Source organism: Vulpes vulpes, chromosome 3, assembly GCF_048418805.1.
Source record: "Vulpes vulpes isolate BD-2025 chromosome 3, VulVul3, whole genome shotgun sequence".
Lineage (NCBI taxonomy): Eukaryota > Metazoa > Chordata > Mammalia > Carnivora > Canidae > Vulpes > Vulpes vulpes.
This window is the reverse complement of record NC_132782.1, coordinates 19,230,222-19,257,655: the sequence shown is the minus strand read 5'-3', so window position 1 is coordinate 19,257,655 and position 27,434 is coordinate 19,230,222. Positions and strand designations below refer to the sequence as shown.

Sequence of the window (27,434 nt, the reverse complement as noted above, 5' to 3'; positions counted from 1 at the left end):
AGCCACCCAGGTGCCCCTACCAATTGTTTTTTCTTTTTTAAGATTTTTTTTTATTGATTTTAGAGAGAGAAAGCACACCAGTGGGAGAGGCAGAGGGAGAAGGGGAAGGAATTCCAAGCAGATTCCGTGCTGAGCCTGAGCCCAATGCAGGACTCAGTCTCATAACTCTGAGATCACAACCTGAGTGGAAAGCAAGTCAGACACAACTGACTGTGCCACCCAGGCGCCCCATCACACTTTAATAGCAGCAAAACTATGTTCACTTTAGGAATAGCAGACATTTTTCAGCAAACAGTAACATCCCATAAATTAAATTGATGTGTTATATTTAGGGGAAGGAGGAAAAGGCATTTGTAATACAGCCTTACCTAACCTACTATTATTCATTGCCCTCCCTTCTCCCACTGAATACCATGAAATTGTAGAATGCTTCATTTGAAAGGAATGATGAACTTTGAAAGGAAGATACATCTGTCCTTGGGAAGAGCAGATGGACTGTGCTAGCAGTGAAACACGTGTCTTTTCCTTCACCATTCAGCTTTCTCCTTGGGAGTCACTTGGGACTGCTATCCAGTTGTGAAGTCAGTGATACGGCCTTTCTCAAAGCCAGAACTTTTTGGCTTCCTCTGTTATTCTCTGATAAAAATATCTGTTTTACTATGGAATACTTTTTACCTTCCATTATTTTTACTTAGTTCTATAAAAAATGAATGCTCTAAATGAATAGACTAGGGCCTTTACATAATTTTGTACAACGTAATTCGCCGCCTTTTTTTTCCCCAGAGACACTGACTGCATGGTATTTTCCTAATAGAAAATAGTCTAGGTCTAATTGGGACATAAACTGAATACATTAGTCACAATCAGTATTTTGATGGTTTCACATATCCCAGCAAAGAAAGTTTGCAAAATTAGTGAAAGTCGATAACAGTTTCTAAGTTGTAACATTGGTTTTCATGCTGTGGAGGCTTAACCCAACTTGACTAAAGTGATCTAGAAAGGAGCCCTAACAAATCTACATTTTAAAACAAAACCCTTTTCCTGAATTCTCTAGAATTATTCAACCATAGCAAATTTAAGAGCAAATCAAACATTCCTGAGCCCCAAATCCAGTTGTCATTTAAATTATTAAGGCACTACACATGAAAGTAGTCATTTTGCATTTGAATATATTTTTAAAATCTATTTTTCCAACATATCTGTATAATCTATTGTATCAACTAAATTTTGAGTTCTCAGAACTAGAGTCATTTCTGTCAATTTAACTCTTCATAGCCACTGTCACAATAACGGGAAAGTATAAAGATATCTTGCTAAATATATCTTCATTAAACCTGACTTGTCACATCTTCTAAACTCAGAACTTTTGATGATAGAAGGTTTAAGTAGGGGCGCCTGGGTAGCTCAGTTGGTGAAGCGTCTGCCTTCAGCTCAGGTCATGATCTCAGGGTTCTTGGATCAAGTCCAGCATCAGGCTCCCTGCTCAGTAACAAGTCTGCTTCTCCCTCTTCTCTCCCTCTGTGATCTCTGTGGCTCTCACTCTCTCTCAAATAAAATCTTAAAAAAAAAAAAATAGAAGAAGAAGGTTTAAGTATTAAAATATGTGAATAACTAAAAAAAAATAAAATAAAATAAAATAAAATAAAATAAAATATGTGAATAAGACTGAATTATGGGCAGCCCTGGTGGCTCAGCAGTTTAGCGCCACCTTGGGTTCAGGGCGTGATCCTGGAGACCCGGGATCCCGCGTCGGGCTCCCTCCATGGAGCCTGCTCCTCCCTCTGCCTGTGTCTCTGCCTCTCTCTCTCTGTCTCTCATGAATAAATAAATAAAATCCTTAAAAAAAAAAAACTGAATTTTAAGAAATACTACTCTAAAAGTACTTTTTAAATTTTAAAGAATATGTCAATAATTAAATGTTTTATAGGTACTGGTAAAAATAGTAATTGTTACTGTTTAGTGAATATGATTTGTCAGGTAGTTCCCTAAGTATTTAATCTTACAGTGTAGAAGTATATGCCAAGCATATGTACTACACAGAGTTCACTTGAGGTTTTGGAGCAATATAAATGCTGGAAGAATAATGTTTGTTTCATAATTTATATAATCTGTCAGACTGGCTAAAGGGAGGTCATTTTCTTGAAGTAGTTTTAACTACTGTAATGAAAGTGTAAAAGCATGTTTTTTAAAAACTTACTAAAATTACCCATCTTTTTTTTTTTTTTAAGATTTATTTATTTATTTATGATAAACAAAAAGAGAGAGAGAGGCAGAGACACAGGCAGAGGGAGAAGCAGGCTCCATGCCGGGAGCCCGACGCGGGACTTGATCCCGGGACTCCAGGATCACGCCCTGGGCCAAAGGCAGGCGCCAAACCGCTGAGCCACCCAGGGATCCCCTAAAATTACCCATCTTTTGATGAAATTAGTAGCCTCTCATCATAATGGCCAAGCTCTTTGGCCCTTTACTGGAGTAGTTTTTTTTTTTAAAGGAATCTTTTCAATTTATTATTATTTTTTTTTATGATAGTCATACAGAGAGAGAGAGAGGGACAAGGCAGAGATACAGGCAGAGGGAGAAGCAGGCTCCATGCACCGGGAGCCCGATGTGGGATTCGATCCCGGGTCTCCAGGATCACGCCCTGGGCCAAAGGCAGGCGCCAAACCGCTGCGCCACCCAGGGATCCCCCACTGGAGTAGTTTTTATCCTAAGTCTTAGCAGGTTTGTTTTCTGGATTCGTTTGACATCTAAAAAAGTTGTTAAACAAGGAAATGTAGTTTTGATGCTTCAGAAACACATTTTCTTTTTTTTTTTTAAGATTTTATTTATTTATTCATAGAGAGAGAGAGGCAGAGTCACAGGCAGAGGGAGAAGCAGGCTCCATGCAGGGAGCCCAACATGGGACTTGATCCCAGGTCTCCAGGATCACACCCCGGGCTGCAGGCGGCGCTAAACCGCTGCGCCACCAGGGCTGCCCGAAAACACATTTTCTACTTTATAAAATTATGTTCCTACTTTCAGTTGTTCTTGGTAGTATGAATAGAATAGTAAAGCCCATAGATTCTAATAAAAGATAGTAACATACACCTGAACTTTTCTGACCAAACTTTTTATTTTTTTATTATTACTTTTTAATATTTTACTTATTCATAGAGACACAGAGAGAGAGGCAGAGACATAGGCAGAGGGAGAAGCAGGCCCCCTACAGGAAGCCTGACGTGGGACTCCATCCCGGGTCTTCAGGATCACACCCCAGGCTGCAGGCGACCGCCATGCCACCTGGGGCTGCCCTGACCAAACTTTTTAAACAAAGATGTTACTAGCATTTGAGATTTGAATTTTGTCTTTTGTTTTCCATGGTAACATGTAAGTGAACATGCAAATAACTAGTAAAAGATCAATAAAGTAGTGAAAAGACACACAGATGAAGTATTTAATCAACAAACTAGAGAATCTGTTTCTAAAGTTTATCCCCCACCGTCCCTTATGAATTCCTTCTTGGCAGGAACTTTCTTATTCTTCCTTATATTCTGGATAGATTACCCAGGGAAGTTCATTTAAGACAGTATAGATAATTTAGGCCAGAAACTTCAAACAGCTGCATAAAATGTCCTTATATGCTACCTGCAGCAGGGAAAATGAAACTGAAATAATATGAAAGAAAGAGGAAAGGATCTCTGCTTCCATATGTTAAAGATAATAATGTTAAGCAAAGAGCACAGACTTTTAATTGTTTTTTTTTAATGTTATCTATCTTTTAGTCCATGTTATTTATCTTTAGTATATACTATGTGACCCAAAAGGAGTTTGCTATTCAGTTTTGAGATTTTGTAAAAGTGGAAACAGCAGCTTGTGAAAAATATAACACACACACACACACACACACACACACCTATAGCCAGCCTAAAATTATCATCAACCCCAAATTAATAACTAGAAATTTCAAACTCTGTATATATGAGATTAACAAAAGTGCTTAATAGTGATGCATAGTGTGCGTGGACGTGCCTGCATACATACTTGTTTGTGTGTGTGTGTGTGTATTCTATTGATAATAATTAGCAACTACATGGCAATGTATTCAGTATTAGTACTTGATAACTAAGGATGAGGAATTTTGAATGGGAAACTACAATAACAAATTGCTCATATACCTTTAAAAGTTTCTTTTTTGAATTCTTACTATAAGAATAACTATTAAAGTTTAATTGTAGTTTTTTACTATTTTTCTTTGAATTTATCCTAAAAACTGCCAAGCAGCTAAATGTATCTTTTTCAATGTGACAAAGTTACATAAGAAGAGAATCCCCTAGCACGTAAAGAAAAATGCAATTATTTTCTATTCTGAATCTCCAGACTGCTGTTTTAGAAAATCATATCTGATTATTTGCTCAGCAGAAGATTATTGAGTTGATTTAGCTGTGATTTTACTTAACAAAGCTTCAACTGCATTCCTACTGTGGAGTCCAAAAAAGGTAGAGAGATATAAATGATACATTCAAACTGCGATTTTTGTGAACAGGGCCATCGATGCACCCCTCGGAGCTAATAGCGGAGATGAGAAACAGTGGGTTTGCACTGAAACGAAATGTACTGGGGAGAAACTTGACCGCAAATGATCCATCACAGGTAATGATCTTTTTATCGGTAAGCTGAAAATGTCTATAAATCTAAATGTGATTGCTTGTGAATTGCTACTTAATGTTTTCCAATATGCATATATCCATAGGAAAGCAAGATAGAGCAAAGAAAATGCCTAAAATGTATTTTGATTTTGGTTCTTTATTATTTTAACCTAAATGAGAAATTGTTTTTAAACCTATATTTTAATAAATGAAACTGCTCCTCTTGGTTTGTGTGGATAAAATCGCTAACCGAACTGGTGATAAGGTTGGTTTTTTTCCTTCCTGCTAACTTACATTAAATAGAATGAAAGGGAAGAAGTGTATGGAAGCAAACTCCTAAAAATTATAGAAAATATTTTAAATTTACTTAATTTATCAAACTGGACATAGATCCGGAAAATGATTGCATTTGAAGGTTGTTGATATCCTAATGCAATCTATTTTATTTAATGAGGAAACTGGAGCCCAGAGAAGTGAAATGATTGATTGCCCTTGTGGAGCATGTGGTTGTTGAGAGACAGAACCAACGTAAAAATCCAGGCTCCCATTGGCAGAAAGTTGTGGTACTCTGCAAAGAGGCACATTACTTTCCAGGCACTGCTCGGGACTGTTCATATAACCAATATAGTCGTTTATTTGTACTGTTTGATACATTGGTATGTGTTTGATAATCATATATTGGATAATGTGCTGTTGAATTTATAAAGGCTAAAATTGTGGATGGTTTGACCTTCTTATAAAAGTTCATGGTCTTCTTGGCTTTAACATTTCATTAAGTTAATAAAATCTTTAAACACTTAAGTGTTTAAATTCAAACGCAAGAGATGGAGAGCAGAAGCCATGCTATAAATGGTTTTGTCTGTTTCTCTGTCTTCCTCTTCCTGGGAAAGTTTGTTAATGCCAACAAAGCAGTTATCTCAACCTCTTAGTGTGTTATAATCCTCTTTGGCAGGCAGACTACAAAACATTTTTTAGTCTACCCCCCCACCCCACTTCCCAATCCAGGATGTCATACTCATCTATAGTATGTCCCTAACACAAAATTTCTTATTTGTAAATGTTTTCTTTCCCATCTGATAACTAACTTGTCTTGCAATCTTACAATTTATTGATATTTTGTCGACTCAGGAATATGTCGCAAGTGAAGGTGAAGAAGATCCAGAAGTCGAATTTTTAAAGTCACTAACAACCAAACAAAAACAGAAACTTCTCAGGTAATTAAAAAGTGTATATTAAATGAATTCAACTATTTTCTCTTATATTTCATCTTAGAATCCTATTTAACCCTGATCCTAAGAACGTATGAAGCTACTTTAAGCCACGCAACACATCTTTGATTTGTTCTTCAGCTTAGAAATACAATTTTGTCTTTCTTTCAATAAAGTGAAAAGGAGTGTAAGATTATATACTCAGATTGTGACACAAATTCATTATACTTTTTAGAACATTTAGTTTGGAAATAGCTTTATTTGTAGGTTTTACTTTTCAAAAATAGATTTGTATATATCTTTGCACACAGTTCGCATAAAATATAGGGCCATGGATTACTCTTTTTGTAAGATTTCATGAGCAATGCTGAAAAATATTTAAATTTAAGGTAAATATGAATCTTGTTAAACAGACTACCGCTGGATTAAAGAATCCAGGAAATGTCTGCAGAGTCCAATAGAGGGAGCTCATGATGTTTCCAGTCTGTGAATTTTGAGAATGGCCGGACAGAACTCAGTGAAAACATTTATTTCAGAGTAACTCAAACACATAAACAAGTTACTCTTCTGAGATGTGAAGTACTCTTCAGAAATTCAGAATGACTTAATAAAATTGTCCCAATTATTTTTAAATCTAAACCGTTATTGAAAACTAGTATGTGATTATTTTACATAACAAAACCAAGAAACAAAAAAAGCGTAAAGTGTATTCTTTTTTAGAATTTCTGGAGAATATACCCTTAAGTTTTGGTAATGTAATATTGGTTAGTATTTCCATATTTTAAAATAGTACATACATATGATTAATTTTTCATCTGATTATAGCTATATATTTGAGTTTACATTAGCACATAACTAACGTTATAAAGCCTCCTTGAGGTCAGGCTGACCGTTCATTCAGAGTGCTATATAATTTCAAATTCTGATTCAGTAAGAATTTTCTTTAATAGTCATTACCATTGAAGGAAGTATAGTGAGAGAATTGGGCCTAATGCATTTAATTTTGTGTGTGACTTGAATAATTTAAAGAAAGAAAATTGTGGGATCCCTGGGTGGCGCAGCGGTTTAGCGCCTGCCTTTGGCCCAGGGCGCGATCCTGGAGACCCGGGATCGAATCCCACATCGGGCTCCCGGTGCATGGAGCCTGCTTCTCCCTCTGCCTATGTCTCTGCCTCTCTCTCTCTCTCTCTCTCTCTCTCTCTCTCTCTCTGTGACTATCATAAATAAAAATTTAAAAAAAAGAAAGAAAATTGTTATTTAATAAAGAATGCATTTATATTTGAAAACCACTTTCTTTTTTTTTTTTTTTTTTTAATTAATTTTTATTGGTGTTCAATTTACCAACATACAGAAAAACACCCAGTGCTCATCCCGTCAACCCATTCCCCTTCAACACCCGCCCTCCTCCCCCCTTCCACCACCCCTAGTTCGTTTCCCCGAGTTAGGAGTCTTTATGTTCTGTCTCCCTTCCTGATATTTCCCAACATTTCTTCTCCCTTCCTTTATATTCCCTTTCACTATTATTTATATTCCCCAAATGAATGAGAACATACACTGCTTGTCCTTCTCCGATTGACTTATTTCACTCAGCATAATACCCTCCAGTTCCATCCACGTTGAAGCAAATGGTGGGTATTTGTCGTGAAAACCACTTTCAATAGTGTCAAAGAAAATATATCGTCTATTTAAAATTTTGTATTTGGGGCAGCCCTGGTGGCACAGCGGTTTAGTGCCGCCTGCAGCCCGGAGTATGATTCTGGAGACCTGGGATCGAGTCCCACGTCAGGCTCCCTGCGTGGAGCCTGCTTCTCCCTCTGCCTGTGTCTCCGCCTGCCTCTCTCTCTCTCTCTCTCTCTCTCTCTCTCTCTCTCTGTGTCTCTCTGTCTCTATGAATAAATAAATAAAATCTTTAAAAAAATAAATAAAATTTTGTATTTGTCAACACAAGGACTATTTTTACATAGTGTGTTACTATTTTCCCAATAACAGGAAATTGGACCGACTTGAGAAGAAAAAAAAGAAAAAGAAAAAAGATAGGAAAAAGAAAAAGCTTCAGAAAAGCAGAAGTAAACACAAAAAACATAAAAATAGGTCTCCCTCCTCCTCATCCTCCTCCTCCTCCTCCTCCTCCTCGTCCTCCTCCTCCTCCTCCTCTAGTGAGACTTCAGAAAGCAGTAGTGAGAGTGACAACAAAGAAAAGAAAACACAAAAGAAGAAAAGAAAGAAAAATAAGTGTTCAGGGAATAACAACAATGATTCTGAAGAGAAGGACAAGTCTAAGAAGAGAAAACTTTATGAAGAATTTTCTAGCAGTCACCATGACAAGGATGAAGCCAAGGAAAAGCCTAGGTTTTTAAAACGAGAGAGTTCTAGGGAGAATAGCAAATGGGGCCATTCTGATTCTGACAGAAAGTCCAGAAGCCATAACCAGAGCCCAGAGAAGAGAGGATCTGAAAGAAATGAGAGAAGCAGCAGGAGCCAGAGCAGGGATGAGAGGGGTAGGAGAAGCCGAAGCAGAAGTCACAGCAGTTACAAGCAAAGGGAAAGCAGAAAACGGCCACAGCGAAGTCCCAGTGAAAAGCGGAATGGAAAGAATGATACCAGGAGCCATGGCACAGATGCACATAGAGGAGGAAAAACACACAGGGAGAACCCAGGAGATAAGCATACCAGAGTGACACAAAGAGAACGAAGCAGAAGTAGAGAGAATAAAGAGAGACTATATGTGACGATTACCTGGGAATAAAAATATCTCCACTTCCTCACTGAATACCTGTGGCAAGGGCTAAATTATATACTATTGTCTTTCTAATAAAAAAGCTCTGTTTTAATTTTCCATTCCTGAAAACTGTCATATCAAATACAAAAACCATAGGAGTCCTGTAAGAATGAACTTTGCAAATATTTGTAAGTAATCTCTTTTGGGGCTGTAAAAATACCTTCTCTTGATAAATGTTTCTTGTGCTCTATACTAGATTAAAAAGCCCATATAACTCTGTGGCATTTTCTTTGTTCTGAAACATCATTAAAAGAATGACAGTACACTGAATTGATTTAATTTTTGTTTTTTTCTGTTCAAACTTAGTATTTTTAAGATTTGAATTTACTTGAAGCAAAGTATAATCATTGCTGAAATTCTTACAGTATGAATTCAGTAGTGGAATTTTTAAGATTTTATTTATTGGAGAGAGAGCACAAGCAGGGGCAGCAGCAGACAGAGGGAGAAGAAAAGGCAGGCCCCCTGAAGAGGAGGCAGCTGACGCAGGGCTCGATCCCAGGACCCTGAGATCACAGCCCAAGCTGAAGTCAAACGCTTAACTAACTGAGCCACCCAGGCGCCCCTCAGCAGTGGATTTGATCCGTGTTTCCTTAAAACATTTAAGCTCCCTTCAGGTGTTTTTGTTCTCCTGTTTACCTTGGGATACATCCTAGTTTTCTGTGCTACCATAACAAATTACCTCAGACTTCAAACAACACCAATATACTGTACACTTCTGGAGATCAGAAGTCCGTAATGGGTCTCCCTGGGCTAAAATCAGGGTTCAGCAGGATTGGTTCCTTCTGGAAGCTCTCAGAGAAAATCCATTTGCTTGCTTATTTCCAGCTTCTGGAGTCCCGGCTGCACTCCTTGGCTCCTGGCCCCTTCTTCCATCTTCAGCACTGACAAGGGCAAAGTTAAGTCCTCACATCTGATCATTCTGACACTTTGATATTCTGCATCCGTCTTGCACTTTTAAGACCTTTCTGATTAGATTGGTTCCACCGGAGAAACTCCCTATTTTTTTTTAAAGATTTTATTTATTCATGAGAGACACAGAGAGAGGCAGAGACACAGGCAGAGGGAGAAGCAGGCTCCATGCAGGGAGCCCGACATGGGTTTCGATCCTGAGTCTCCAGGATCAGGCCCTGGGCCGAAGGCTGCCCGGAAACTCCCTATTTTAAAAGAAACTGATTAGCAACCTAATTCTGTCTGCAGCCTTAATTCCCCTTTGCATGTAACCTAACATATTTACAGTTCCAGGGATGAGAACGTGTACTTCTTAGAGGGCCCATTATCCTGCCTACCACTGATGGCCTTTCTGCTACTAGCATAGACTATTAAATATTAAACATTTTACTTCTAAAGGTTAGGCATTTATATGATGTCATGAACGGACTATTATAAACTATTAAATCTATTTCATGAGCATAGGTGTATAAGGCATATTTAAATTTAGCTGCAGATTTTCCCTTGTGCTTCAAAGGATACGGTACAGAAAAACTGCAGAAAAAAATTTCTTAGTACAAATTACAAGTAACCTGCAATTCCAAAAAACATGTAATAAAACATTTCGGACTTAGTATTTCTGTTTTTAAGGTTCCACATTTGAAAAAACATCTGTTATTTAATACAATCCGAATATTGGTTAGTTTGGATGATTTTAAGGGATGGCAGTCATAATTTCATAAATTCTATAAGTAAGTTTGAAAGGAGTTATCGCGCCAGGTAGTCTGATAGATATGTCTTTGTCATGTATAGGCACACACACAAATGCCCTCTTAGTTAGAAGAAACTAAAGGCATAAGCAGCCCTTTGATTATTTTAGATTTTTAAGAGAGTTGGTGGGAGAATTTGAGTGCCTTCTACAGTATTCCTTACTTAATAACTTAAACTGTGCACCTCAAAGATCCCTTTCCTTCATTTAAAAAAAATATGCATTTGAAGTTGATAAAGACTGCTAATTTACACCTTGAGTTCATCAGTGTTGCACTGATTATTTTCTATCTTCCACCTTTTTAGACTTTATAATTTTTATAATGTCAAAACCTATGCAATACTTAACTGCCTCAAAGGGTTCCTGAACCAGTACAGTGTTCATGAAGAGAAATGTCAAAATGCATCCTATAATTAAAAGTGAGTTAAAGAAACACATTGTCATTTCTTACACTTTTTTCATTGGACTTTCACAAAAGTGTGATCCGCTTTTTAAAAACTTTGTAAGTGGCCATTAAAAAAAAAAAGTGGCTGTGAGGATTTTTTTTTTTTTAAATCTCTGGTTTAAAAATCCTTCATTGTTGAGCTTGAGAAACTATCAAGCCTTACCAACAGCCCCAGTAATCTTGCCCATCTCATGGTGAGAAAAACTCCTCTGTGGTTATCAAAGATGTTGATTTGCTGTTTGGCTCTCAGCTTTGGTCACTGAAAGGTGCTGGACAGCCCCCCGGGGGCCAGCATTCCAATTTTGCAAACTTAAAACCCGAAGGGAGGAATTTTCCCGTAGAATCATAACATGGTAATGGCTTTAAAGAGGTTCATTTGTCCTTCCTACTTGTAATGATAAGGGTATAAGGCACTGAGAATGATTTTTTTAATAAGAAAAAAATGTTACACATCTAATTCTGCTTTTGTTTTTGAAATACAAGGTAGAAAGTAAACACCACGATGAAAAGGATGTCTAGTATGTGTGGAGACTCCTGTAAGTTCTGAAAGCCAAAGAGGCAGCCTCCAAGTTCAATGAATCCATGATTCAAGAACCCAAACCAGTCTTCAACGGTGACATACCGTAGAAAACCACCAGAAAAGTCTGGTTATAATGTTTGTCGTTCTTAGCCTTAGCAGAGAGATTCTTGTCAAGAAATCTGGGTATGCCTCGAGACGTTTACTTGTCTGTGGGCCTGACACGGGGCCAGCTTCTGGGGTGCGCTCCCCGCCCCTTCCCCTTCCCCTTCCCCTTGCCCTGGCCTAACGTTTAACATAATTCAACACTAGCAAATTAATTCCTGTAGGAGGTGCTGTCGATTTACAAATGGCCAGGGAAGCTCAGGTTACCGGGTTAGGGCTTGTTTATTTATCGGAACGTCTCTGTGTGGTAAGTTAGTCCTGACTCCATTTAATGAATGTGCCCAAACAGGCCGAGGCGGCCGCAGCAGGGCGGCAGGTCCGCTTACCTTGCCTGGGAGGTGGGAACCTTGTGAGCCACGCGGTCCTAAGCCGAGGGACGCCTTTTATCTGCAGGGCCCGGAGAGACCTTTCTGGCCGTTCTTCCATGAGACGGCGGCGGCGGCGGCTGCTGCGGATCGGCTCAGGCCACGCTGCCGGCGGCCCGCCCTTCCCAGTCTGTCACCGAACGTTTCCTCTTCTTCACACCGGAGCTCGGAGATTGCAGAGTCCCCCCGAGCCGTCTCCCTCCCCTGCCTGCGCGGCGCCCACGGGCCCGGGCCGCGCTCCGGGTCAGGGAGGAGGCTGCAGGGCCGCTTCGGGAGCTGAGGGGTGTGCAGGGATCTGTTTTTCCCGGTTTCCTGAAAGAAAACCTTGGTAGTTACCACTTCTTAAAAAGAAGGGCGTGCGGTAGCTGCAGGCCTCGGGAGCGGTTTTTTTGTTTTGTTTTTTGTTTTGTTGTTTGACTAACAAGGAGAAACGCTTTTTAAAAAGTTGGGAGAAACAGGACGGAGGGAGGCCTAGGGTCTGCGAAGCCTCCCGCCCCGGTTCCCGCCGCCACAGAAAGGGAAGCGGATACTCCTCCTCACCTCTGCCGCCTTTTCCTCCCCTCACGCGCCCCGCGGCTTCCCTCGGGAGGCAACGGTGACAGCGACGGCGACGGCGACGGCGACGTGCGGGAGGCCTGGGGCGGCGAGGACCCCAGCCCGGCGCACTGCCCGCGAGCGGCCTTCCCGAGGGGGCGGACGCGCGCAGGCCCCGGGCCTCGGCCGCTGCTGACCCGCCGGCCCGAGGGGGCTCCCGGAGCGGGGGGGAGGGGCAGGGGGAGGGGGGCCGCCCCCAGGGGCCACGCCAGCCCGCGGGCGGCGGCGCTTCCCTCCTGGACGCGCGCCTGGCGGCCTAGTGATCGCACCTCAGACCCTAATGCAGGACCCGGGGATCGGGGGGCGCATCTTGCCCCCTCCCTGGAGGATGCGCCGAGAGGCCGCCCCGAGTGTCACGGGGAGGGGCCCCCGCCGGCGCCCCCACCCGCCCGGGAGCGGTGCCCGGCCCCTCCGCCCGCCCGCGCTGCTCCCGCGGAGGCCGGACGGCGCGCTCGCCCTCCGGGGTTGGGAGGGCGAGGCCCCCGCTCCCGCCGCCCCGCTCCGCAGGCGAAGAGGGCGCTGGAGGGCGCTCCTGCCGCTCTCGCCCCGCGCCCAGGTGGACGCGGCGAGTCCCGCCCGCGCTCGGCCGCAGAAAACCGCCCGGGGGAGACGGCCTATCCCCGCGCGTTCCCTCCCTGCGGGAGCCACCCAGAAACGCTTAGGGGCCCGCAAAACAATGCAAAATCCCTGACAGGCGTTTCCCAAGGAAGAGAGTGCGGGGAGCTTAGAAAAATCTAACAACTTCGGTGTTTTTCCTTCCCGGGTGTCAGGGAACAGGCCCCGGAGGAGTGCGTCCCCCCGGACATCCTGAAACCTTCCCCTGCGCCGGGGTTGCAGACACACTGTATATATATTTATATCAATGACATATAGGGTAGGCATGTCTGTATGTATTTACCTCATACATATTTCTATAAACTCCAGCGTCTAGAGGGGGTGGGGGGTAAATAACACGGAACGGTTAAAATTATGGAGAAGGGATAATAACTGATTACTAATTTGAAAGTAAATAAACAGGTGACTTTTTCAGATCAAATTCCTCCTTGGATCGTTACAATAAATATCTCTGAAGGAAGCTCTCTATTTATGTTGTCATTGATTAATTCTTCACTACCTCATTTGATTTCGATTTAGAACGATTTGATTCTAATTTAATTAGCATGTAATTTGGATGTACATAATTACTGTAATTATGACATTCAGGTAAGGCAGCTTTAGGCTGAAAGGCAATTTCAAATTTTCTAGCAACCTACTTTGTACTGGGAAATGGACAAGGACTTTGCGCCCTGCTATCCAAGTAGTAATTAGCACATCTTTGAAATAGGCAGTGCGGCGGGGTTTGTATTAAAACAGCAAATACAAACCCAGCCGAGCTCCTCGCCGCAAAGGTGGCTGCGAGTTCCCGGAAACGCACCGCTTCCCCCGGCTGCAGAGCGGGGGAGCCCGGCGCCCTAGCGCCTCGGCGGACTCTCGCCGGCGCGGGCCCGCGCTCCGGGCGCCCTGGTCGCGGCATCTGGAGGTGTAGCTTTTAAGATCAAAATACAATAAAGGCGCGGGGGGGGGGGGGGGTGGCAAGAAAGGAGGGGAAGAAGCCACCGCGCGACGTCTGAAGATGAGGGGTGGGGTAGTGGCCTGGGGAAGAGGAGGGGAGAGGGGCGGCGGGGGGAGGGCGATGCACAGCCTGGAGAGAAAATTGGTCAACGCCTCCAGCTGTTATCCGGTTTTTAGATTTGGGTTTCCAAGGGGGAAAGGTGGGGCCCCGAGGGGTCCGTTTCCGCCCCTAGGCAATGCGGACCCTCCAGGAGGGGCTGGGGCGAGGGGTGTGGGGGGCTCGTGGCCGCCGTCGGGGGGGGCCCTGCGTGCGCCTCCAGGCCCGGGCCTGCTCGGCAGCCCCCCAGCACCCATCTCGGGCGGGGACGGCTGCCTGCAGGGCGCCCGCGAGGCAAGGGGATGCTTGGGCCATCCCCGGGCGGCAAGAGGATGCTTGGGCCTCCCCGCGGGGGCCGTCTGGGGACAGGGGACGGCCTGGTGGCCCGGCTTATCCAGCTCGGCTGCGGGGGGTCCCGGGGAGTCCCCGCGGACGGGCCTCGCCGACCGGGAGCGCTCGGATCCCCGGTCCTCGCGCCTGGAGCCCGGGGGGCTGTGCCCACGCCGGGGTCCGCGCGGCCGCCGACAGCGCCCGGCGCGCCCACCCGCGGGTGCGGAGACCCCGCCGCTCCCCCGCACCGCGGGTTTCCGCGCGACCGCGTCTGCGAGTGCGGCCCAGCGGGGCGTGCGTTTTGTCGGTTTTGTTTGCATTTTCAGTTAGTGCGGCCCCAAAACGACCTCCTTCCCGGAAGCGGTCGTACCGGGCATGGCTAAGTGGCGCCCCCCCCACCCCCCAAGAAGCGGGGCTCGTCCGCCTCCCCCTGGCACATACACACACAAAAAACTCGCTTTTCTTTGCCCGCCTCGCTGGGCTGCGGCGTCTCCCGGCGCTGCCAGCGCGACCAGGCGGGCGGACGGCGCGGCCTTCCCGGCCCCGAGCTCTAGGTGGCGCCAGCGAGCCGCACTCGCCGGGCTCCTCTTCAGGGAATCAAGAGCGACTGTCAAACATAAAAGCAAATCAGAGTTTTCAGTTTTTTTAATGTGTTAAGAATGTTATTCCTTAAGAAAATTTGTAGCTAAATTATTCTCACTTAAAATAAACACTTAGTATACCAATTACACAAATGGGCGGGATTTATGTGAGATTTACTTCATCTGCATTTTTGTAGTGGGAGAGAGAGCCTTGGTGAATACAGATAATAGATGCAAATAAGATTAGAGTTAAAATAAATAAAGTTTCCATCTGAATAACAAGAAATTCAATTTTACACGACTTATAACTATTTGACGGAGTGTCCAGACACGCCGCTCAGGTGCACAATCTAATCTCGTCAAAATAACGTGGCTGTGTCTCCTTGAGGATAGAAAAATCTTTCCCTTTTCTTCTCTTTTTCTCTTTTCCTCAGCAGGTAGGCTCCAGTGCATTCCACGGTGGGGTGAGGGGGGGGGGCACACAAATAAGCAGACCCAGGAAAGGGGACCTCGGGGAGGTGGAGGGGTGCTGGGGTGCTGGGGGGGGCCGCAGGGTGATGAAAAGTCGCTCCGCGTTCCTGTGCTGCGCGGGCAGCTGCAAGATCAGGAACCGCTTGGGAGAAACCGGCTAAAGCGAAATCGCATTTCAACCTCGGCCCGGCCGCGCGGAACTCGCAGACCGCGCCCCCGCGCCCCCGCGCCCCCGCGCCCCCGCGCGCCCCCGGCCTGCAGGCCGCTCCCGGGCGGGTCCCGCGGCCTCCCGCTCCGCCCCGGCCCCGGAGCCCCGAGGTGGCCCTGGGGAGACGCGGCCCCACCTCGGGTGGACCCCGAGCGCGTCTCCCCGCCCCCGCGCGCTGCAGCCAATTTGCTCGGCCTCGGCAGGTCGCCACCCGCTCGGGTGCCCGCGCCCCCGCGCCCCCCGGGAGCTCAGGGTGGGAAGCACGGGGGGCGGGGGGGATGCTGGGATCTGTTTCCGCCCGTCGGTTCGGTCGGGGGTGGGGTGGGGGCGGGGTGGCGGCGGCAGGGGCCCCGCGTCCCTCGGGTGCAGCCCGGGCGAGCGCTGGTCCCCGGCTGGACGCGCCCGCCGGCCCGGGAGCCGCGGTGATGGACGTCCGCTGACCCGCGGGGCAGAGGCCTTGATCACTGGGCTGCGGAGGGAGCCGCGCGGCGAGCGGGACCTGCACCGCCAGGCCCTTTGATCTGCCTTTATTATCCGCGAGAAACAAAGCTGCTGGGACAGACGCCCGGGCGCCCTCCTGCTCGGGAAACCCCACCGCACGCTCACCTCCCGGCCGCCGGGCACCCTCTCGGCCTCCAGCGCCGCGGCCCGACCCCGACCCCCCCCCCCCCCCCCAGCAGAGGCTCCCCGGGCGGCGTCTGCAGGAGGCCGGGCCTGCCCCGGGAGGCGCGCGGGGGGCTGGGCTGGGAGGTCCTGGCTCCGAACTGCTTGAGCGGGGAGACAAAATGGTCAAAGAGAAGGAAAACTCGAGGAAGCAGAGCGGGGTAACCGAGGCCGTGGGGACCGCAAGAAGGAGGAGAGGGGCGAAGACACCGAACCTCACGCTGCAAATGCCCCTCTGGGGACCTCAGCTGCATGTGTTATCGCTACTTTGCTACTTGGCTTTGCAGAGCAGAGTTTGCGAGAAAACATTTTGTTGGTTGTTAGTGACAATAATTTCCTTTTTTTTTTTTTTCTTCCCTAAAAATCATACCTCCATTCAAGTTCCCAAGATGGACAGTAATTAAAAAAAAAAAAAAATTCCACTGGGGGCTGACTTTGCTTGTGTTTCCTATTGTGTGCGGAGCCTTTCAGAAATATTTTTATTCTGTAAATATGTACTTTATTTTCTAAATTAACATTTTCGAATTGCGAAATTATCTCATTTACCAATTTTCTTTTTCGTCTCTCCCTCACTTCTCCCTCTCTTTTAAACTGGGGCTGTTAAGTTGGTGGTCAGAAGACAAAGAGAGTGAAAATAATTTTCATTTCAATAATTGCCTTCTGGTCAATTTAACTGTGCCTTATTTTGAAAGAGACTGTCTAAATGAGATTCCTGTCCCAAATGTGTTCCCAGGCCTGATCCCAGCCTTTAATTATTCCTGAGTTTTTTTTCTTCAGAATAAGACGCCGCACTGAGTAATCACAAAGAAGTCAGAGAGCATCCTTGAACCTTTTCAGAAGCAGTGCCACTGATATTCAAATAACCTGCGAGGGCCATTTGACGGCGCGGGGACCTAGGCATTTCCAATTCACTATTTGCATAGATCAGCCGTCTTTGAAAAGGAAAGGAGCAGTTGTCTTCCATAACATTAAAAAGCCTAGTTATCAAATCAAGTGCTTAGTTTGGGGGCTTTTAAAACGTTTACATTTTATCTCAGGTTGCCCTTTACCGTTTGACATGCAAATTTGGTGCAGTTAATTTAGACAATTAAAAAGATCTTCAAGGGAGCTTTGTCACGGAGAATATTTGGAGTTTTCCCCGTGGACCAGCTGAGATAAAGTTGGCCAGAACAAATGATGTCTAGGAGATTAATTAGATATTTGATAAGACATGAATCCCTAATAAGGGAATACAAGGCACAGGGGGCTGCTGTGTGCTCTAAGTCAAAATTAATAACATTTAACAAGATTTTCATTTAGGCATGAAATGTCTTTTCCGGGGTATTGACTCTAGCGATTTATTCCCCTGAGTCGCCTCCCAACGTAGAGGGCCTTGGGAGCTAAAAGACTTCTTTTAAAAAGCTTTTTCCTTTCACAGATTGTTTTTAAATCGCTTTTTAAAAACAAACAAACCCACTGGAGTTTTGTCCGACCCCTCCGGGAGGTGTAGCCACCTCCCCAGTTAAAGCTGCCAAGGATCTTTGCTTTATTTTAGGGGCTCCAGAGTTTTAAAATGTCACCTTTTGAGAGCTGTCTCATTAAGTAATACAACTACACGTTCTTATAACCCAATTTAATTTACGCTATTGATATACAAATAAATAATTTTGACTTCTCAAAAATGTATATGTATTATGGCTTTTGTAACTCACATAAAACCTTACATTACCTAAAACTAACATTAAAGGAATTTTTTTCCCCAACAACAACAAAAAAGTCGACCCATGTAAAGGTTATTGACAGGGGAACAGGATTAAAAAAAAAGGAAGTGTATTGTTCAGAGTCCTTTAATAATACCAAAATGAAAATATGATGTCGAGATTTTCTTCATACAGATAAACGCATTTAATTTCTTTAGATGACCTTAACTTACGTGTTTGTGAGTGAAATGATAACTCAACATTTTAAATATCTTTTACATATATACTGACTTTCACAAAGTGCATCAGAAAATTAAAAAAAAAAAAACTCCCTGAATTTCAGGAATTCACCAAAAAAAAAAAAGAAAAGAAAACCTCTATTCGAATGAACATTTACAAGAAAATAAAAAAGAACACAATCTTTTGAACCCTATTTATACAGATGTTATGAAATACAGAGAAACTGTCACTAGACTTCCAGTTTAATTTCTCACCTTAAGCCTTTTTTTTGATGCTTCCTTTTTTAGGAAAAAAAAAGTCTCATTGTAAGTAGATATCAAGCAGGACTTGGAGCATTTTATATATAATATAATCCACACAAAGGGTCTGTTTTTATAGGTCCCGTTTGTTTTCAAATGTTCTGACAGTCCTTTGCAGAGTGGTGGCTTGGGGTTTTTTTTGTTTTTGTTTTTGTTTTTTTGTTTTTTGTTTTTTTTTTTTTTTTTGAGAAAAGGAAAGAGAAGGGTAGTGGAGGGGAGGGTGGGCGGTGGGGGAGGAGGGGGCGTTTCTGTGTATTGCTCTTCGCTGGAGAAGTTTGTGTGAGTGTGTGAGTGTGTGTGTGTGTGTGTGTGTGTACGCGCGCGCGCACGACTGTGCGTGCTTGTGGTTGTGGGTCTCCGGTGTGTGTGTCTGCCTGCGTGTGCAGCTTTGTAAAGTGGGGTCTGTGTCGGAGGATGGTTTAATGGTTTGCTTTTGTTCCCGGACCACGCGTTCGATTCCGGTCCGGGCTGGGCCAGCGAGCAGGGCCGCGGGGCCGGGTGCCGCTCCCCTCCGCGCCGGCCCGGGGCGCGTCCCTGGAGCCCCCGCCCGCCCGCGCCCCGCTCGCTGGCCCTCCGAACCTCTCGCTCGCTCGCGGCGTCTCTACGGTGTCGCTCGCGCTTCCCGGCCGGCCTCTAAGAGTCGTTGGGGCCAGACGCGCCTTCCTTGCCTCCCGCCGAGGCCGCCGCCGCCGCCGCGGCCGCCGCCGCAGCCGCCGCCGCAGCCGCCGCCCGGGCGGCACTGACGCTGGAGTCGTGCAGGATGAGGTCGGGGGACTCGGAGCGGGGCGTCTCCAGGTTGCTGGCGTCCGTGTCACTGTCGCTGCCCTTTTTGCCCCCGCCGCCCCCGTTGTGCGTCTTAATGTGTTTGCTCAGGTGGTCGCTGCGCATGAAGCGCTTGTTGCACACCGGACAGGCGAAGCGCTTCTCGCCCGTGTGAGTCCGCAGGTGCCGCTGCAGCTCGTCCGAGCGCGTGAAGCGCTTGCCGCAGAAGAGCCAGTTGCACACGAAGGGCCGCTCGCCCGTGTGCCAGCGCAGGTGCGCCTTCAGGTGCGACGTCTTGCCGTACACCTTGCCGCAGCCCGGGATGTGGCAGCTGTGCAGGCCCTTGCGTCGCAGGCTCGCCCCGGCCGGGCCCAGCCGCTCCGCCTCCTGGCAGTTGGGGCAGTCGCAGGTGGCGCGGCCCGAGTAGCGGCGGGCGGAGCGCGCCGAGCTCCCCCCGGCGGCCGCGGCCGCGGCGCCCGAGATCATGGCGCTGGCAGCTGCAGCCGCCACGGCGGCGCTGGAGTCCGAGTAGGAGGGCAGCACCGGCTTGAAGCCGTCCTGGGCCAGCAGGTGCTGGCTGGTGGAGAGCAAGTGCGAGGCGGCGGCGGCCGAGGAGCCGAGGCCCGTGGAGCTGAAGGCCGAGTGCGTGAGCGAGCTGAAGTCGGGGTTGTAGGTGCCGAGCTGCGAGTGCAGCGAGGCCTGGGGGGCGCCCGAGTGCAGCGAGCTCTGGAGCCCCCCAGCGGGGTTCTGCACCTCCAGCCACGAGCCCGGGCTGCTGTGCACGTCCCACCACGACGACGCCGCGCCGTTGGTCACCTCGCCCGCCGCCAGCGTCGAGTGGAAGCCTGACTTGTACCACGACTCGTACGGGTGCGCCATGCCCACGCGCGGGTACAGGCCGTCGGCCGCCGTCGTGTGCACCTTGGAGATGAAGGCCGACTGGCCGCCCGCCTCCTGCGGGGACACTCCGGCCGCCGCCGCCGCGGCCGCCGCCGAGTTGGAGAAGAGGCCGCCGTAGTCGCTGCTGAACGCGGACGACGTGGGGGACGTGGAGGCCAGGCAGAAGGCGCTGTTGGCGGCGCCCGAGCCGCCCGCCAGGCCGCCCGAGCCGCGGCCACCGGTGGCCACGGCGAAGCCCGAGAGGCTGGAGCCGAGGTTGCAGCTGGACGAGGAGCGCTTCCAGGGGTGGAAGCCGCCCTTGGCGAAGGCGCTCGACTCCGGCAGCGTCGTCAGCGGGCTCGTGTTGCCGATCTTGTTGCAGGTCGCCGCCAGCATGGCCAACGGGGTCGTTCCGAAGCGCGGCTCTTCCTGGAGTGGGTGGGGTGAGGGAGGGAGCAAGGAGAAGGAGGGCAGGAAGAAGTGGGAGGAAGACACAAAGTGCACCCGTGAGCAGCCTCGTTTCCCCGCGGCTGGGGACGTCCCGGGGGGTCGTGGCTCCCGGGCTCGCGCCTCCTCCCCGCGCGCTCGCCAAGGATGCGCCGCGCCCCGCGCGGGGCGGCGGCGATCCCAAGGGCGAGGGGCCCGGCGCTGCAAAGTTGTGTGCTTCGGGGGGGGGGGCTACTGATCAAAGACGTCTCCGTGCCCCCCGGCTCGGCCGCTGCAACCCCTACCCCGGGCCGGACGGGGGCCGCTCGCCTCCCGCGCGCCGTGAGCCCGCTCCTCTCCCCGAGGCCCCCAAATCGCCCTTCGGAGCAGAGCGCGGAAGTAAACACAACGACGACAAACGCCGAGTGAGGGCGGAGGCGGCCGAAACTGCGGCTCGGGGGCTGGAGAAACTTGGGACACTGCTTCCCGGCGTGGCTACGGCTTGACTCTTTTTTTTTTTTTTTTTTTTTTTAAATAGAAAACACTGCTGTTTTGTTTTTTTTTTTTTTTTTTTAATGTTTACACCCCCGCCCCCAAACCCTCGATTATGAAAACAAGAATCCGCGAAGGGGACCCAGCGATGGATTTCAAAGTCACAGGCGAACTGGGGAGCCAGAGAAGTGTAGATGTTTGTTAACGTGACTACACGGACTGCAAAAACGATTAAGGCTGTTTTCTGGAAACACGACTGTCGCGTAATTGCAACAATCCCCGGAGCAAGGGGGGGGATGGGGTATAAATCACCAGGGGGGAGAAAAGAAGCCTCTAGGTTTTCTTTAAAGCCACATTTTAAAAAAGAAAGGAAGAAAAAAAAAGACTTGCTTAACAAATCATTTCCTTACAAAGGCATCTCCTAGGTTTTCAATAACTTGGAAAGAATCAGTCCCAGAAACGTGGAAAGTGCTCAAAGGAGCTGAAGCTGCAGCTTGCAGTCCGGCAGCAACAGTTTCTCCAGAGCCGCGGACGCGGAGAAGCCATAACGAAAATTTACTGCAGTTAAAGCAAGCAAGCGCCTTGCCGCACTTCCGACTTACCCCGAGTATAGACGTGGCCATAGCAGGTCCCTTGGGCTGCGCGGCGGGGCCGGGAGCGGGGCTGAGCCTGGCGGCTGCTCGGGAAAGCTGCTCGGATCCCGCGCAGCTCCCGCGTCCCCGCGCTCGCGCCGAGCGGACTCCGGGCTCCCGCCGGCTAAACTCAGCCTAAGTGCGAGGAGCGCCCGCTTTGAAGTGCCGCTGGCTGCGCCTCTCGCCCAATGAGGGCGCAGGCGGAGCAGACGGGAGCTGCCCCGCAGCCAATCAGACGCGCCGAGGGGCCCAAGCCAGGGCTCCCGGCGCGTGCCAGTCAAGGCGGCTAGCGAGGTGTCGGGAGGGGAGGGGAGGGGAGGGGAGGGGGGGGACGCGGGCTGGAGCCCGGAGAAATTACAGTGCAATTAAACATTTACACACACGCACCAAGCCAGGTTGAAGTCGCGCCGAGACCCAGCCACAAGCCCCCCGAACCACCCCGAGATGATGCAAGTTAGAACTGGCAGCCCCGCTCCACTCCCCACTTGTGGGAAAGGAGGCAAGAGGGGAGGGGGCGCCGAGGCGGAGGCCGCAGCAGCGAGGCCTAAGTAAAGACGGAAATGTCAACGCTCACTTGGTGTGTCTAGGCTCTCGCCTGCAAAGCACAACTTCAGCTGGAATCCATCATCCTCGCTCGCAGTTGTATCGTTGTCGTTTGTCTTCTACCCAGTTCGTCTCTCCCCCCCCCCCTGCACCCCCGGTCCCCCCACCCCGCAACTGGGATTCGGTTTTACCCACTCCGGAGTCACATTGAGGAGAGGGCGCGAAAGGACAGCTCCTCCGAGAGGAGAGAAATAGGCCTCTCGGTCCAGGTCTACACCCACAGACTTGTTGGGAGGGCCTGGAGCCTGCGCATCCCGCTCCTTCCCCCAGAGGTCTAAGTGACTTCCTAATTGTCGCTCTGGCCTCTGACCCGGGGGGTAATACAAGTGCCACTCACACCAGAAGCTTCTAGTGGTAATTGAGGGCACCCTTTGTACCGTTTCGCCAGCGCCTAGATACCAGGTTAACCCAGTTGTCAAATACGACTAAGCAGTGGGAAGTGCTGATTATCTGCCGGGTTTCGCAGGGGGCCGGCGTGGGGGTGGGAGGCATCAACCCATACAACACGCTGCACGAAGCCGCTTATTTTCACGTTGTAACAACTTTGGAAACACAGACCCGCGCGAGCTGCGCCCGCCCCCACCGCCACCCCCGCCGAAGCAGCAGCCTGCTCCGCTGTTTGTTTAACCCGGTGAAGATTTGCACGTCACGTTTCAGCCTGGAGTCGAGTTTTCTTGCCCCAGCTTCCGCCCACTCCCACCCCAGACCCCCCGGGCCTGGAGGCTCTCCTGCGCAGCCCAGGCGCTGCGTGCAGAGATGGGCTCTCCCCACGCAGCGCCCTGCTTTCGTGACCGTGCTCCAGGGGCCTCTCCTGGGGACCTCCATCCGCCAGCGCGGGGCACAAGGCCACACGTGGGCGCCTCCGCATTTCGCAGGCTGGAAGCATCCTGAAGTCCTCTCCGGATCTTGTCGGTGTGCAAAGAGGTGTCCCCAGGCAGACAACTGCGCGTGCTGGAGCCCCTCAGCGAGCGCTGAGCTGGTCGCTTTTGCTCTCTGGGTCTCGCTTTCTCTTTCTCCTTCAGGCCAGTTGGAGCTGCTTTTGAACCAGAAATACCAGCGTCCTCGGACAGACCTGGGGGCTGGTTTTTAATGTACCACATTCCCCCCTCCAAACCCACCTCCAGCTTTTCAGAAGACATTGTAACCAGGAACCCCGAATGCTTGGGTGCAAGAGAGGAGTCGCTGCCGAGGGGACCCAGCAAGGAGGAGTGGAAGCGTGCCCCGAACCGTCTTCTCTCCTCTTGGCAGTATGGCTTGGCCCAAAAGTGCGACCCCTGGGGCCCTTCCCTGTGCCCTAAGAGGGAGCCTGCGTGCATCCCGGTGCCCTCGGTGGGTGGGAGGGCTGCAGAGGTTGCTTTCTTTGCTTTCCGTTATGATACCTTTGCTCGGAATGGTCCCCCCCAGCCCCTCCACATACACACATTGTTTTAAGGGGGCGAAAGCACCGAGGAGATTGTGAAGGAGAAAGGGGAAGGAGAGGAGAGGGCAGAGAGTGAGGACACCCGCGCGGCTATCCCGAGGCACTGTGCCCTGGGGGACTGAGGGGCAAGGGAAGGGGGGTGGCCTTGGAGAAGGTGTCAAAAGCCCCTGGGGGACTCAGGGTGGAAGGTTAAGGGGCAGGGGGGAATCCAGGCAGCCTGGAAGAGCCAGGAAGCCCGGCAGGGGGACCCGGGAGCCGTTCCCAACAGGTGACTTCTGCCCTGGAAGGGGAGACTGGTGCTCGGCTTCCCGTAGAGTCTCCGCGTCGATTTACTAATAGAGGGATTGTTAAGTGGCAGCGAGGCGTTTCCGACTCACCCACTGCAGCCGGGGTAGGAGAAGCGCGGAGGTTTCCCCTTACCACCTCCTCCCCCACCTCCAGCACACCCCCTCCTTAAGGAAACCTGACAACGTAATAAATAAGACAATCCGAAAAGCCACTTAGCACTAGTGACATTTTCAAGTCAACCATTTAAAACAGCTCACGCTGGCACCTCGGGCTCCGGGAGCCCCGGTTGCCTTCCTCTTCTCCCTCTCCGCTCCTCCCCTCCCCCTCCTGCCGTTTCCAACGTGGTTCCAGCTGTCAGACTCCCTACGTGGGCACTCGGATATTCCTTCAGATGCACGCGTCCGGATCACAATAAAAGTTAGGGAAATCTTCCAAACGAACGCAGGCGGACACCCCGGCCACTTCAACTCTAAGGTGGGGCCCCAAGGAAATCTTCCCAAAGAAGTCCAGTTTTTTTTTTTTTTTTCCGTGTGACAGATTTTTTCAGCCTCTAAAAAATCTAGTTTTTAAACAAAGATCAATGTGTTATGCTAAAGTGTTGAGCTGACTGTTAAAACATTTGGGGAAATAATGACAATGTAACAAAGGCCTGGTTTGGAGTGAATCATCACCCTTTTAAAAGTTAAAGCAATTTTCGGGAGAATAGCTTTCAGCAAACGCTTTACATTATTCAAAACGGCCAAATAATGCTCTATTATAGCGCCTGAATGCTGCCAGTCAGCCCCTAAGTGCAATTTGTGCAAAGGCCCCGGTGCCTTATCTCCACTTCTTTATAAAGAGGTGAATATAAAACAATTTCTTCCAAACCCAGACAGAGAGCACGAAAATTGCTTCCCTTTCTGCAATCAGGGCAATTTAACTGGAGTGCAATTAGCACTATTAAATGTCGATTCTGCATAAACAAATCTGACTGAGCAGCGAAAGTGGGGTGAGAACCTCATATACACTGAAACTGATTTTTTAAAATTATGTATCCGGGTCCTTTACAATTGATCCGTGACGTTTTCATCTTGGAATATATTTACATCGCAAATACACCATGGTTAAATCAACATAATTTTTTTTTTTTTGCAAAAAAAAAAAATTCAATAGGAATCCTAATAAAGAAGAATAGGGTAATTAAAGGGAAGAGTTCACTTCCTTTGAACAAATATTGTTTCTCCCATCTTGCCTCTCCCGAGAGCTTTGATCTGAGCAACTGCTCAAGTTGCTGCGTTTAGAAGGCAGAGCCGGGGAAACAATTCCGTCATTAGCGCTGATCCGAAGGACTGGAGCTCCTACACTGCAGGGGGAAAAAAAAAAAAAAAAAAAGCTTCTCCCCGAAGCACCAGGAAGCAGGGTGGGGACGGGAGGACCATCTATCTTCTGAATAATTCGAAATATTAGGTGTCTGCCCAGACTCCCCGGGGCTTCGGCCACTCGCAGAGTTAGCAGCGCACGTACAGCACCAGGGTGGGGTGAGGTGGACTTGGGGAGACTTGAAGATGTGGGCGGGAGAGGAGGCGTTGGGGGAGGAGGAACCGAAGGTTCTCGCACGGGCCCTGCTGGCTGCTGCCAAAGCCTCGACCACCAGGACCGGGATGCCCCGGGGGCGGAGACAGGGGAGAGGGAAGAGAGAGGAGCCCGGGAAAAGCATTTATCTGACCTGTCCTCCTCCCACCTGCCTTTATTTACTTATTTGGTAAGCCACAGCGCTCCCTTTTTGAATCATTTGCTCAGTTAATTATGCTTTTCATTTGCATGATCTACACTAGAGCAGTGATTATCAGGTCAGCACGGTGTGGGGATTGGGGAGATACATTAATAACTTGCGTTAAAAAAAAAAAGCTGCCCCCTGTGTACCATAGTCGCCTGCCACGAACAAGGGCGAAGGAAACGGGTACAGACGGAAGCGCCTGTTGAGTGCAGTGAATCCTTTCCACAGTTGGAGCTTGCCAGTTGTGGGTGCAAATGAAATGCAGCTTTTGATTAGAAGGGAATCTTTTCTAGTTAACACATATTTATATTTTAAAAAGCGCCAGCCTTGAGATCAAATGAATGGAGAAAATTAATTGAAAATTGAGGAACTCTCCCACAATTTCTGCTGAGCTTTCATTTAATACTTGTTCTATAACGCCCTAATTCCAACCCAGCCCTCGCATAGAAGAGCCTGGAAGGATCTTTTCTCTGCCTCAGAAGTGATACTGCTATTTAGGGGTGGCAGGAGATGCAAATCCTTCTTGCCTGCGAGTTCTAGTGGAGAAAGTGAAAACCCCTAGTGTATTAAGTACACTCCAAACATTTGCTACACAACTAATTTTCTGCTGCTAGATGTATCTGGGCCTTATATTTTAAGCCTTCCTTGATCTGTTTATCTGAGCCAAAAATGCATTAACAATTAAAGGAAAGACTCTGGTGTGTCAAAGGAAGGAAGGTGACTGTAGACTGTGTGATGATTTTAATGACTGCAATTATTGGAAGATTATTCAACAAGCATCATAGATTTGTTTACTGCATTACTCGGAAACTATGGGGGGCCTATTCGGCTAGGAGTTTTACCTTCCTCCCTCCATTACCAACTACCACAGAGGGGTCTCAGACCTAAGCAAATGTGTCATTCGATGTTGGCTTTCTTCTTTTTTAGAGCATCTCTATTAAAATAAGGCACGATTTGTTCAATTTGTTGTCTCAGCCAACTTGAATGGAACCATCTTGGGAACATTAAAGTAATCTTTCCAGCTAACAAAAAAACAAAAACAAAAACAAAAACAAAAAGCCAAAGGCCAGAGGATTCTGATCATCATTTAGCAACTTCCAGCCAGGGTACCAGTTTCCTCAGTTATACTCTTTCATAGGCAACTTTTGAGGATACTTCCAACTCAACCTTCTCCCTCCAGGGCTTGGAGGAGACACTACAAGCACAGGATGTTAAACAGGAGTTTAGGCATATCTCCAGGACTCCATACTGGAGAAAGTTTGGCTGCTTCTTCCTTCCTTTTAGCATGCCCCTCCCCCTCTCTATGATTTCCTATCACAGCTTCCAGGGGTTACTATGTTAGAAATAAATACATAAAAAGAAAAGGTATGCCTAAGACAATACCAGTGTGCCGCCAAGGAGATTTTTACTGTACAGACAGACATAAAGGATGCAAATAAGGAAGGTTTCTTGTCTGATATAAACAATAATCAATAAATCATAGCCTGGGCTTTGCTCATTAGAGAATTAGTAATTTGTTAAAGAAAGGAGAGAGAGAGAGAAAATTGCTAATTTGGTAGTGGGCTTTGAAAAGAAAAGAAAAAAGAAAAGAATAGTAAATATCTCCAGCAAGCCCCCCTCCCCTCCTCCCTCCCCTGAGGCACTGAGACTGCAGTGGCCTGGC

At 48.2% G+C, this 27,434-nt stretch overlaps 2 protein-coding genes across 2 annotated transcripts in view; one reads left to right on the top strand and one right to left on the bottom strand.

Moving 5' to 3' along the window:
• Positions 1-8,882, top strand: part of CIRSR (corepressor of RBPJ and splicing regulator) — a 39,316-nt gene extending 30,434 nt beyond the window's left edge. Inside the window, exons 8-10 of the mRNA XM_025994013.2 lie at positions 4,523-4,629; positions 5,754-5,839; positions 7,823-8,882. Of these exons, the coding sequence (XP_025849798.1) occupies positions 4,523-4,629; positions 5,754-5,839; positions 7,823-8,579 (950 nt within the window). The 3' untranslated portion in view covers positions 8,580-8,882. The remainder of the gene's footprint in view (positions 1-4,522; positions 4,630-5,753; positions 5,840-7,822) is intronic.
• Positions 8,883-18,801: 9,919 nt separating this feature from the next.
• Positions 18,802-21,854, bottom strand: SP9 (Sp9 transcription factor). The gene is made up of 2 exons (XM_025994279.2): positions 21,675-21,854; positions 18,802-20,583 (listed from the first exon to the last, which is right to left on the bottom strand). The coding sequence occupies exons 1-2, from the start codon at positions 21,693-21,695 to the stop codon at positions 19,147-19,149; spliced, it is 1,458 nt and encodes a 485-aa protein (XP_025850064.2). The 5' UTR covers positions 21,696-21,854; the 3' UTR covers positions 18,802-19,146.
• Between the last annotated feature and the right edge of the window lie 5,580 nt (positions 21,855-27,434).